This window comes from Microcaecilia unicolor, chromosome 3 (genome assembly GCF_901765095.1).
Source record: "Microcaecilia unicolor chromosome 3, aMicUni1.1, whole genome shotgun sequence".
NCBI lineage: Eukaryota > Metazoa > Chordata > Amphibia > Gymnophiona > Siphonopidae > Microcaecilia > Microcaecilia unicolor.
The window spans coordinates 213,907,111-213,920,930 of NC_044033.1; the positions used below are offsets into that span (position 1 = coordinate 213,907,111).

The window sequence follows — 13,820 nt, forward strand, 5'->3', positions numbered from 1 at the left end:
TTTAAATAGGGGGTAAGGGATCCCCCGGGAAATGACTGCACGACAAGTGGTTCACTTACTGCACAGCCATTTCCTTTTTCAAAACCAAAAAAAAAAACGCCTTTTTATCTGATGCGGTAAAAGGGGGCCTCGGCGCACAGCAAATCCACAGGCCGATGCTACCGTAGGGACCCTTTTACCGCAGCTTAGTAAAAAGGGCCCTAAGACTCTGTAAAATGCAGAGAAATATTTATTCTACGAAATGGAGTAATAGAAGAAAAGAATTTGGATTTAGCTTGGGCCTTATCAGTAGTAGCTCATGTTACATTCAGGTATAGGATACAAGTTGTACCTGAGGCAGTGGAGGGTTAAGTGACTTGTCCAAGATCACAAGGAGCATGGTGTGATCTTAACCTGGCTTCTTATTCTGCTGCTTTAACCTTCCGCTCCTTGTATCAGAGTTATCTTTAACTCAGTTTTGAAACTTCAGTGTTTCTGAATTTGGGAGCTGGATGCATTGCACTGGGGAAAGTATTAATCCTTTCTTTGCTTCTGACTAGTAATTTGAGACTGTAGTGAGCAGACCATGCTGTGACCATCCCTTCCTAAGCCGAATCCCCCTCTCCTTTTTTTCACTCTCTCAGCTTCTGTATATAGCCAGTATGAGGTGGAGGATGATTGGTGTCTGTCTGTCCTGCAGTCCTACAAAGCGGAACATTCTGGAACCTGTCCTTTTAGCGTTGGTAATTTAGAAGACAGGCCTCTCTTACAAGGAGGCAGAGAGAGATCATGTTGTGTTGGATTGGGGGAGCAGAGAGCAAGGTGATGTTGGTCTTGGGGGAGGGAGCAGAGAGCAATGTTGGACCCTGGGGGGAGGCGGGGGCAGAGTTGGAAGAAGAAAGAGTGATGTTGGACCTGGGAGTTGGGGAGCAGGGAGGTAGGGAGGGGGGTAGGGAGTAATAGCAAGATTAATCAAAATAAAAAATTTAAAACAAAATACAGCCCTAATTAATATGGAAACTAATCTTTTTCAGAGACAATGAAATGGTAGAACTAGAGATTATGAGGGTGGTAGACATAGGAGCAATATCAGGTAATACCTTTGCTCCAATGTCAAGCAGGACATTATTTCATGCATATGGGTGACATCATGTTGGATGTTGTCAGTGGAGTACCGCAGGGATCGGTCCTTGGGCCGGCTCTTTTTAACGTCTTTGTGAGCGATATTGCGGAAGGGCTGTCTGGTAAGCTTTATCTCTTTGCGGATGATACCAAACTCTGCAACAGGGTGGACACCCTTGAAGGCGTGAATGACATGAGGAAGGACCTAGCGAAGCTGGAGGAATGGACCAATATTTGGCAACTAAGGTTTAATCCTAAAAAATGCAGGGTCATGAACTTGGGTCGCAAAACTCTGAGGGAACAGTACAGTATAGGGGGTGAAGTGCTTCAGTGTAAGAAGGAAGAGCGAGACTTGGGGTGATTGTGTCTGATGACTTTAAAGCTTCCAAACAGGTAGAAAAAGCAATGGTCAAAGAAAGAAGGATGCATGAAAAGAGGGATGACCAGCAGGAAAAAGGAGGTGATAGTGGAGGAGTAGCCTAGTGGTTAGTGCAGTGGACTTTGATCCTGGGGTACTGAGTTCAATTCCCACTGCAGCTCCTTGTGACTCTGGGCAAGTCACTTAACCCTCCATTGCCCCTGGTACAAAAAATAAGTACCTGCATATATGTAAATCGCTTTGAATGTAGACCGTATAAGTCTGTCCAGCACTATCCCCGCCTCCCAACCACCAGCCCCGCCTCCCACCACCGGCTCTGGCACAGACCGTATAAGTCTGCCCAGCACTATCCCCACCTCCCAACCACCAGCCCTGCCTCCCACCACCGGCAAAGCTTCTGGAATGAGGGGGCATATGACAAAGTTAAGAGGGAATAGGCTTAGGAGTAACCTAAGGAAGTATTATTTCAAAGAAAGGGTGGTGGAGGCGTGGAATGGCCTCCCGGTGGAGGTGATGGAGTCGAGGACTGTTCCAGAATTTAAAAAGGCATGGGATAAGCATGTGAGATCGCTTAGGAAAAGGAAGAGTTAGGGGATACAGAGGATGGGCAGACTGAATGGCCTTTAACTGCCGTCATGTTTCTGTCATCTGACGGAGCCTCAGTGCAGACGCTTCCCAATGTTCTGTATCTTTAAGAAGCTTTTGGCAGCATCCCAGGACACAAACTTTCCACATACAGAACAAGACAACACAGGCAGCAGAAACAAACTTCCCACAGGGAATCCTACCACAGCCATTTGCAAAGCAAGCTTCCTTCTCGCTCAGTCACACAATCCCAGCAGAAAACTGGTGCAATTCAGGGTCAATTAGAAACAAACTTTATTTTCTTCATTATTGTCAATTTTTCTTTTTGCAAACAAGGTACCACATACTATGTAATGCAGGCCACCTTCCTTATTAATGGTGATGGATAGTATCTTTTACCTTAAATGCTCTTTCTGATTTAAATATTTTCCCCAGAAATGCACTCCAGGGGTTTCTCTTAATATAAAAAAAAAATTTTCATTAATCATTTCTCTTTTTCTGTTCATCTGGGAAACTGGAAAAGGATTGTCACTGCGACCAGCTCAGGAAGAAGGGGCAGGTAGGGGAAAAGCTGGGGCAATAAACAGATACATGAATTGCTGAGGGGAGAGCGAGAGGGGAAAAGATAGATACAGGAACTTCTGGAGAGGGGTGGGCAAGGGAGAAAAATCAGGCCAGTAACCAAAATGCAAGAAGCGCTATACACAGAGGAAGCTGCAGCCAGTGGAAAATACAGACGGGGTGGGGGTGGGGGGGCAGAGGTAGTAGCTATATATTTAAAAATGTTTAGAAAGACGGGGAGACATATTTTCAAAGCACTTAGACTTACAAAGTTTCATAGTAATCTATAGAACTTTGTAAGTCTAAGTGCTTTGAAAATGAACTCCGGGGTGTGAGGAGAAACCACAAAAGTGGAGGAACACTCGATCCTTATGTGGTGTTTTTCAATAAAGACCTATAACTGTACATACGTCTCCCTTGGTTTTTGGAAACAGCCAGCCTACCCTACTCTTTCCTTCACTAGAAACAAGGGGTACAATATTTAGCCAGTGGCAGTGAGCGTTTTGCTCATCACTGGAGGTATTCCTGGATATTCAAAGCTAGGCCCTGCTTTGAATATCCGATTATTTTTGAGTCAACTAACAAATCGGTGCTTAAAGTCAACATTCAACACTGAAGCAGTCCATTTTTGCGCTACACCTGGCCACTTCAGGGCTGAATATCAGCACTGAACTGGCCAAGTGCTCATTCCCTCCCCACTCCAATATAGCCAGCTTCGAGTTAGGCGCTAACTGTGAATTTCAGGCCAACAATATTGCTTTGAATATTGGCCGGCTGGTTACCTACGGAAACTTAGAGAGATGCCCTCTCATTTTCACTGTCCCTATGTTCCCCAGTAAAGACTTAGCACTTACAGGCTGCTTCTTTAGCCTCAACAGCTGCCCCCCTTTAAAGGTTTGTGTGGTTAGAGATGAGCCGGAGAAGCTCCCCCAGACAAATCCAAGGAGCACAGTGAGACAAAGAGGTTACAGCTGTACAAAATCAGACCGTATTAGAATGATCACAGATGCCTGTTTCACATTACATGCGATGCATGCTTCTCACGAGTGCTGAGGTAATATGACTCTTTCATTGTTATATATTACACATTTTTCATACAATTGCTTAAGCCTAATAGTCTGTAATAATACAAAAGAAAGAGTTTAAGGGAAAAACACATCTTGAGATTTGTCATCCAGTTCCTTTCTGCAGTATAGGGCCTTTAAGTGAACATGCCAGAGTTAATCATGTAGTAAAAGATGGCACAAAAACCCAAACTGACCCATCAATTTTTTGTCCACACTGCTAACGATAAATGGAAGATGTAGATTGTGACCACTTGTAAGACCTCTCTTGACCCAGGACAACTTGTTGTCTCTCTCAATGGACATGGGCAGTGAAATGGAGTGGGCCACTGGGGTCATGGCCCTAACCGATTTACTTTACAATTTTAAGCAGATGGGCACACAAATGAGACTTGATAGATCACCTTTCTGTGGTTTTTGCAACTATATTCAAAGTGGTTTACATAGTATATACTGGTACTTATTTCTACCTGGGGCAACGGAGGGGTTAAGTGACTTGCCCAGAGTCACAAGGAGCTGCAGTGGGCAATGAACCCAGTTCCTCAGGATCAAGGTCTGCTGCGCTAACCACTAGGCTACTCCTCCACTCCAAAAGCTGTACATATCCTTGTCGGGGAACCAAACTGTAGCCATGGCAGTGAAACAGCCCCCTGGACATCCAAAACCTATCTATGTGGCTGTGCATCATCTCCCTCTCCCGATGAAATTTGCTTCCGGAGGCATTGTTCTCCCCCAGCCTGATGGAATCCTGCTCTCCCTACTAAATCACCAACCCTGTATTTTAAAAGTTATCACAGAGAGGTCCGGCCCCTGCTACACAGTAACACCCTCAATTCTACAATAGGGTGCCTTAAGGTAAGTACATGAGTATTGCCATACTGGGACAGACCGAAGGTCCATCAAGCCCAGTATCCTGTTTCCAACAGTGGCCAATCCAGGTCACAAATACCTGGCAAGATCCCAGAGCAGTAAAACAGATTTTATGCTGCTTATCCTAGAAATAAGCAGTGGATTGTCCTCAAGTCTATCTTAATCCAAAGTTAGGCACCATTTGTACAAGTTATTGACTATTAGCACACACACACATGTACTGTACACATATACATAGGAAGTGTAAGCTGTACACACAGTGATATTCTATAACATATGTACACAATTGCTTAGCGTGTAAATGAAAGGAGGTGGAAATGTGGGTGAAGCATGGATAGGACACGGGGTTTGTCTCTTGCTTAAGCAAAAACAACAGCAGAAGAGATCCAGGGAATGAAGCGCACGCGAGAGTTCACCAAATCGATTTTATTGGAAAGGGACCCGACCTGGCCAAGTTTCAGCTTTGACTTCATCAGGGGTCACTAAAATCTTCCAAGCAAAATCAAAGATGTATGTGACAAAGCGGTGGGAGGCCATAGCCAGAAGGATGCTAGGCTACATCAAGAGAGGAGTAACCAGCAGAAGACAGGAGGTGTTGATGCCCCTGTACAAGTTGCTAGTGAGGCCCCACCTGGAGTATTGTGTTCAGTTTTGGAGGCTGTATCTTGCTAAGGATGTAAAAAGACTACAAATGGTCCAGAGGAAGGTGACAAACATGATATGGGGCTTGCGCCATAAGACGTATGAAACGAGACTGGAAGACCTGAATATACTTAGCTTACAGGAAATATGGGACAGGGGAGATTTATTTATTTGTTACATTTGTATCCCACATTTTCCCACCTAATTGCAGGCTCAGTGTGGCTTACATAGTACCGTAAAGGCGATCGCCAATTCCGGTAAGAACAAATACAAAGTGATGTAGTGGTAGAATAAAGTTCATGTGTGACAGACGCATTAGGGAATCGTAAAGGGGAAGAGTTAATTTATGTCCAGTACTAGCTTTGGTTTTGTTGTGTTGCAGTTGTTCAAGCATTTAAGTTGGGTTGGTGGGGTATGCCTTTTGGAACAGGTTGGTTTTTAGTAATTTCCGGAAGTTTAGGTGGTCATAAGTTGTTTTCACGGCGTTAGGTAATGCCTTCCATAGTTGTGTGCTTATGTAGGAGAAGCTGGATGCATAAGTTGATTTGTATTTGAGTCCTTTGCAGCTTGATACAGATATGATATAGACATTTACTTGAAAGGTATTTATTTATTGCATTTGTACCCCACATTTTCCCACCTCTTTGCAGGCTCAATGTGGCTTACATTACATTATGAATAGTGGAAATCTATAAGAAAATATACATTTGGTATTGCTTAAGGATCTTGGGTAACATAATAGTAATAGATAATCTAAAGAAAATATACATTTAGTGTTGCTTAAGGATCTTGGGTAACATGATAATAGTTAAGCAGGATAGTAGAGTAACGAACTAATTTCGTGAGTCGAATTTCTTTAAGCAGTTCTGGATATTTGTGTAATGGTTCACATTTGTTGATCTTTGTGGTACGCCTTGTCAGAGAGATGGGTCTTCAGTAGTTTGCGGAAGTTGGTTAGTTCATGGATCGTCTTCAAGTTGCGCGGCAGCGCGTTCCAGAATTGTGTGCTCAAGTAGGAAAAGGTTGACGCATGTGTTAGTTTGTATTTTAGACCTCTGCAGTTGGGGAAGTGAAGATTGAGGAATGTGCGGGATGATTTTTTTTAGCATTCCTGGGTGGTAAGTCTATCAGGTCTGACATGTAGGCTGGAGCGTCTCCGTGAATGATTTTGTGAACTAGGGTACATATTTTGAACGTGATGCATTCTTTAAGTGGGAGCCAGTGTAGTTTTTCTCGTAGGGGTTTAGCACTTTCATATTTTGTTTTTCCGAATATGAGTCTGGCTGCAGTGTTTTGAGCTGTTTGTAATTTCTTGATTATTTGCTCTTTGCAGCCAGCATAGAGAGTATTGCAATAGTCTAGATGGCTGAGTACCATTGATTGTATCAGGTTGCGGAAGACGGTCCTTGGGAAGAAAGGTCTTACTCTTTTTAACTTCCACATTGAGTGGAACATCTTCTTGGTTGTGTTCTTCAAGTGATGCTCAAGTGTTAAGTGTCCATCAATAATAAGTCCGAGAATTTTTAGGGTGTCTGAAATTGGGAGATTCAGTTTTGGTATTGATGGTGGTGAATTTGTTCGTTAATATAGGAACAAATCTCTTCCAGAGAAGGGGAAATGGTAAAACTAGAGGACATGAATTGAGGTTGCAGGCTGGTAGATGAAGGAGTAATATCAAGAAATTCTTTTTCATGGTGGTCAATGCCTGCAATGCCCTTCCGAGAGAGGTGGTAGAGATAAAAAGAGTGACAGAATTCAAAAAGGCGTGAGATACATAGTAACATAGTAGATGACGGCAGAAAAAGACCTGCATGGTCCATCCAGTCTGCCCAACAAGATAAACTCATATGTGCTACTTTTTGTGTATACCTTACCTTGATTTGTATCTGTCATTTTCAGGGCACAGACTGTACAAGTCTGCCCAGCAATATCCTCGCCTCCCAACCACCAGCCCCACCTCCCACCACCAGCTCTGCCACCTAATCTCAGCTAAGCTTCTGAGGATCCATTCCCTCGGAACAGGATTCCTTTATGTTTATCCCACGCATTTTTGAATTCCGTTACCGTTTTCCTCTCCACCACCTCCCGCGGGAGAGCATTCCAAGCATCCACCACTCTCTCCTTGAAAAAATACTTCCTGACATTTTTCTTGAGTCTGCCCCCCTTCAATCTCGTATTGTGCCCTCTAGTTCTACCGCCTTCCCATCTCCGGAAAAGATGAACACAGAGGATCTCTATTTAGAAAATGGATGATAGAAAACAAACATAAATTTAAATTAAGAAAAAAAAAACCTTAAATGGCTGCAGGGGGTGGATGTGTGAGTGACACTTGGACGGCTACTCTGGCTGGTGCCAGGCAGACGTTGTAGGTCTGAGTCTGTATATGGCAATCTGGTTTAGAAAATGCTGGAAAGGGCTTCAATGGCAACTTCAGTAGCGGGAACCAAGGGCAGTGCTGGGCAGACTTTTATGGTCTGGGTCCTGCAAACGACAAGACAGATTTGGATAGGCTGGATTGGGCTTTGACGGGAACTCCATTAGGTGAAACCTGAGGATAGAGCTGGACAGACTTCTACGGTCTATGTCCCAGAAATGCCAAAGACTTGGAAAGAGTATAATATCACATTCATTGTAGATTTAATCATGAATTGATAATGAGTGTGACTGTTGGGCAGACTGGATGGACCGCTTAGGTCTTTATCTGCTATCACTTACTATGTAAAAGAATTCCCCTTATAATGAAGGGCGACCCCTGACAAAGGCAAAGCTGAAGAAACGTGGCCAGGTTGCGTCACTTTCCAGTTAAACTGATTTGGTGAACCCTCCTCTGCTGTTGTTTTTGCAGAGGTTTGTCTCTCTCACACACACATCTTACAGAATACTGTAGGTTATGTGCGTAAGTGCTCAGGCATGCCCATTTACTCCTGGCATAGACTGGAGTAAGCGGGGGCACCTAAATATACACATTTCTGGCACTTATACTATTCTATAATGAAATCTGTGTACATGGATGTTATAGAATATGCACTTTCCACACGACATCCAGACACCCAAACGGAGGTGTCTGGTCATAGAACTGCCCCCACTGAAGGTTAAAGACAAATGAACATGGATGTAAGAACTCAGAAAAGGGAGTAAATTATTTGAAGAATCTTTTGTGTACTGGTCAGGGCTACTGTATAGTAGAAAAGAGACTATCAGGAACCGGTGAAAAAGTTTTGAAGTCCTTCCAGAATGGTTTGAGCTGCTTTGCTTTTCCTTTAAATCCAGACCAGCTATCACACCCTGTTCAATGATATCCTGGCCTTTCTTATGTTTTTCCCCTTTAAATCTTTCGCTTCCTGTGGGCCCTCGTGCCCCATAACATAACCTATATAAGTTGTCACAAACTCCTCGCCACTAGTCATTCCTATTTAAGTTTAGCTGAAACAGCCCCATTGCATTTTGCTAGAGTTGTCCAAAACTATAACCAGGTTTTGATACGCTGCGATCCCCCCCCCCCCCAAAAAAAAAAACAAACAAACAAAACTGGAATCTCAACACTACCCTCTCTCTTGTAAACTATAAGGAGGCCTCAGGGAGCTGTGGCACCATTTTGATGACAAAACGTAAACTGCCTTTGAGAAAGGGGCCAAGTTGCTTCATGCACATGCTTTTAGCCACCTGAAGGGGGGGGGGGGGGAGGGAGATTTTCCCCACTCCTCTGTGATATGCACATATAGGTGCTAAATATGAGGACGCCTTTCTTTTTTTTTTTAAATATGATTCAAAATACTAATAAAGCAAGCTGAACTCTCCTTCGTGCAGTTATAATGCGTTATGATGGCAGAGAAAAAGCCTTCAGAGCTCCACATTCACATCTGATATTATCAGTGTGAAGGCTTCGCTATCCAGAATTCACAGCTTGAACACACGTTTCTGAAATGTGAATTTCCGGTGAGCTTCTTCATAATTCCAAAAAACCTCTGGTTTATTTTTTATGTTTTCTTATTATCAACTTTTATCTATTTCAATCTATTATGTTGTAAATAATCCTCAGTGAGATTCAAGATACCAAATACAAGGTACTTATCTTGTTAGTAGCGTGAGCTGCAGGGCACGCTCTACAGCGAGCCCGTTTCGCCGATGCTTCTTTAGGAGCGTTACCCTTTATTTTCTGTAAGTGCCCTATTAAAAACGTTTTACAACAAAATATTCTTACAAATAAGGAGAGAGATAAGAAAGTCAATGGAATAGCCTTAATTTTTTTTTTAATACGGAGTTTCTGCCTGCTCCTCTAGGCCTTCAGCTAATATAGAACCGAGGTAGGTTCCTCATGCTATGAGCCTTCATTCACAACCATCTTTGGGATTTTTTATTTTCTTTTATATACTGGCCATCCTCAAAGGACCTCTAGTTCGATCACTGCAGGGATGATCCTTACATTTGGGAGGGGTGGGGCGGGGACTCAGGGCATCTGCTGATCACTAGATATGATCCTTGAATTGTAAATGTACCTCTTTTCCTTTACCCAGGGGCTGTAAATGTTGCCTCTGCAGCAGCCCAGCCCCATCAAACTGGAGGGGATGGGGAGTGAAGAGATCAAATGAGGGAACTTCTGTAAGGCAGCGACAGCATTGCTGTGGAGGCATCAAGCCGGCCCCTGTGGATGCTTTAAAAGAGCACATTTTGTGAATGCTGGTTTTCAAAACGAAAACAACCTGGAGAGTTCTTCCTTTTGAAAAGCTGCCTAAGGCCTAGGCCTTCAAAACTATCCACGTAGGGAGATGTTAAAAATAAAAATAAGTTAAAAACAAAACAAAACAGAAACCAAAAGGGCAAAGATCTGTGTAGAAAAAGCAATGGTGTTGCCTTTATTTACTAGTTTCATCTTGTGAGGTACTTGGCTGTACCTCGGCAGGAACGGAAAGACTGCTCCTGCCTCCCTCTACGTCTGTCAGCTTTGTGAGGTCAGACTGGTGGAGACAGTTTTACTAGGCAAATGTGACATCACTACGAGTGGCTTCGTTCTCTCCCCAGTCACTCAGGATTTCACAGCCTCAGCGGGAACCTCTGAAGACAGACTGGAAGTAAATAAGAATCGACTCTGCCAAAAGCAGCAAAAATGAGACAGTTTTCCAGTGCTCGGGTTATCCTTTCCTCTGTTTCTTGATGGGAGGGTTTGGCTACAAACTCCAGGGCATCTGAAACTCACTGGCAGGTAATGGAGTGCAATGGGTGGTGTCGAAGTTCTTCAGATACTTCCGGGCCTGGGAGGAAGAGAGAAACCAGAAAATCTTAACACCCAGAGGTAAAAGACTTAATTCCCCTAGATAGACACAGTTTCACAAACTTAAAAGGTACACTAATTTTATTTTTCCCATCTTACGGATGATTGTTCCAGTATGATTTTCATTTTGATAACTGGATTTTTAAAAATATTTTGCTACACGGCTCCTTCTTTAACCGTAGGATTTGCACAAAAAGATCTGCTCACTCTTCCCATATTATTTAACACTAACTTGTGCTTTTATTATAACTTATTTAGGGTCTACATTCTACAATATCTGCATCTAGGCAGTCAGAGTATAACAACATAGTAGATGACGGCAGATAAAGACTTGTACGGTCCCATCCAGTCTGCCCAACAAGATAAACTCATAGTATCATTTATTTGTTTACTATACAGTCACTTACTGCATAGCAAGCCAGAACGGTTTACACGTCAAAAATGTACAATCCATTATATGATAGGACAGTACAGATAGAACTTCTATACTTAAGATAATGACATAGGCAATCATTACATCAGTCATACACAATTATCTAATGATTTATGAAGCATTTTTCATACCTGAGTGGTCTTCCTACTCAAATAATGTTATATTTCAAAAGCTGTTTGGTAAAAGTAAGTTTTCAGAGCTTTACGGAAAAGAGGGTACAATTCTTCTAACCTCATTGATTGTGGAAGGGAATTCCACAGTGCTGGGGACAAGAAAAAAAAAGGCTGAAGCACCGGTGGTTTCCCATCTAGCCCTTGAGGGTGGAGGGATCACTAATTTATTGTCTGTGAGTGAATGGAGCGTTCGCGACGGTGTGTATGGAACAGTTAAGGTTGCAAGGTAAGATGGGGTAGCTGAATAAAGTGCTTAAAGTCTATAGGGATCCAGTGAAGACGATGTCAAAGAGGCATGGCCTTACCGTATTTTGAGGCTCGACAGATAATACGGGCAGCCGTGTTCTGAATTGCTTGTAAACATTTTAAGTTAAACTTAGTAATGCCAGCATAAATAGTATTACAGTAATCGAAATGTGTTGTAATGTAGGTATAGGCTAAGATACGTAAGGAGTCTTTATCTATAGAGTTTCTGATAGTAATTGCCGCAGGTGATAGAAAGATTCTTTTACTACATTGGATATCTGATCATTGAAAGAGACAGCAGAATCTATAATCACACCTAAATATTTAAAAGACTGCACCAGAACAATTTGCCTGTCAAACAATGTAGGAATTAAGGATGTGTAATGGAAGATTTTAAAGATTGTTTTTCAACTCTGTCTTGACTGGCAGTGCACTCGGGGTCTGTATTTTTGATTAGAAGTAATTCTGTTTGTATGAAAATGATTTGGAATGTGTAAGAAGATAAGACACAGCTGTAATTAATTTGGTATGTGAAGGGAGAAGTGGAGCCTGTTTCGAGTTCAGACTGGCCACCTGGACTAAGAAACATGTGACGACATTCGCACAGTACGGCTTGTTTACCTAAACAGAGAAATTCTCACGCATTCTGTAATTTTCCTTAGCTCTGAACATGAGTTCTAAGCCTAATAAAAAGGGGAATTTTTGCCAGTGAAATTGGGAGCTCGTCTGTGAGTAACGTACGTACTGTGCAGAGAACTATATTTCCTGGTCAAAGAAACTCCTGGCTTTCACTGTGAACAGGGCCCCCCCCCCCCCCAGCTGATGATAAGAGCCTGGATGTAGAGATTAAGGACCAGTGACATATGTATATTATGATGTATTATTGCTTCTTTTCCTGGTCAAGTGACTCCTAGCATTGCTTGGATTTAGGGACCAGTGATGTAATGATTATTTCTTTCTAACTATAGATAGGTATTGTTTCTTTTCAGTTATATAGCTTAATCATTGTGTATCTTAGACAATAATGAACCTCTAATAAAAGTCTGTTACCTAATACGAATCCAAAAGAATTCACAGTAATTACTGAGTAGTCTGTGTCAGTGAGGCAGCCAGGATGGCACAGGACCATGAACTGCAGTATAAAGGTATGATGTGATACTACATATGCATACTTGATCTTTATTTGTCCTTGCCATTTTCAGGACACAGACATAAAGACATAAATACATAAGTATATAAGTAATGCCATAATGGGAAAAGACCAAGGGTCCATCGAGCCCAGCATCCTGTCCACGACAGCGGCCAATCCAGGCGTACAAACATTCTATACATGTTATTCCTGGATTTGTGGATTTTTCCCAAGTCCATTTAGTAGCGGTTTATGGACTTGTCCTTTAGGAAACCGTCCAACCCCTTTTCAAACTCTGCTAAGCTAACTGCTTCACCACTTTCTCCGGCAACGAATTCCAGAGTTTAATTATACGTTGGGTGAAGAAAAATTTTCTCCGATTTGTTTTAAATTTACTACACTGTAGTTTCATCGCATGCCCCCTAGTCCTAGTATTTTTGGAAAGCGTGAACAGACGCTTCACATCCACCTGTTCCACTCCACTCATTATTTTATATACCTCTATCATGTCTCCCCTCAGCGTCTCTTCTCCAAGCTGAATAGCCCTAGCCTCCTTAATCTTTTCATAGGGAAGTCGTCCCATCCCCGCTATCATTTTAGTCGCCCTTCGCTGCACCTTTTCCAATTCTACTATATCTTTCTTGAGATGCGGCGACCAGAATTGAACACAATACTCAAGGTGCGGTCGCACCATGGAGCGATACAACGGCATTAAAACATCCTCACACCTGTTTTCCATACCTTTCATAATAATACCCAACATTCTATTTGCTTTCCTAGCCGCAGCAGCACACTGAGCAGAAGGTTTCAGTGTATTATCGACGACGACTCCCAGATCCCTTTCTTGGTCCGTAACTCCTAACATGGAACCTTGCATGACGTAGCTATAATTCGGGTTCTTTTTTCCCACATGCATCACCTTGCACTTGCTCACATTAAACGTCATCTGCCATTTAGCCGCCCAGTCTCCCAGTCTCGTAAGGTCCTCTTGTAATTTTTCACAATCCTGTTGCGATTTAACAATTTTGAATAACTTTGTGTCATCAGCAAATTTAATTACCTCGCTAGTTACTCCCGTAGAAGTCTGCCCAGCACTGGCTTTGCTTCCCAATTACTGGTGTTGCCATCTAATCACCATTAAGCTTGTTTGGATCCATGCCTTCTATACAGGATTCCTTTGAGTTTATCCCGTTCATTTTTGAATTCCGTTACCATTTTCATCTCTACGACCTCCAGCGGGAGGGCAATCCAGAAGTACTTCCTGCCATTATTCCTGAGTCGGCCTCCCAGCAACCTCAATTCACATCCTCTACTTCTACCATCTTCCCATTACAGAATACTAGCATAACCCAGCACTGGTGTTCTAAA

General features: G+C 42.7%; 1 protein-coding gene across 1 annotated transcript in view; it reads right to left on the reverse strand.

Moving 5' to 3' along the window:
* Nucleotides 1–10,026: 10,026 nt before the first annotated feature.
* Nucleotides 10,027–13,820, reverse strand: part of ABHD16A (abhydrolase domain containing 16A) — a 60,785-nt gene continuing 56,991 nt past the window's right edge. Inside the window, exon 20 of the mRNA XM_030197442.1 lies at nt 10,027–10,451. Within this exon, the coding sequence (XP_030053302.1) occupies nt 10,368–10,451 (84 nt within the window). The 3' untranslated portion in view covers nt 10,027–10,367. The remainder of the gene's footprint in view (nt 10,452–13,820) is intronic.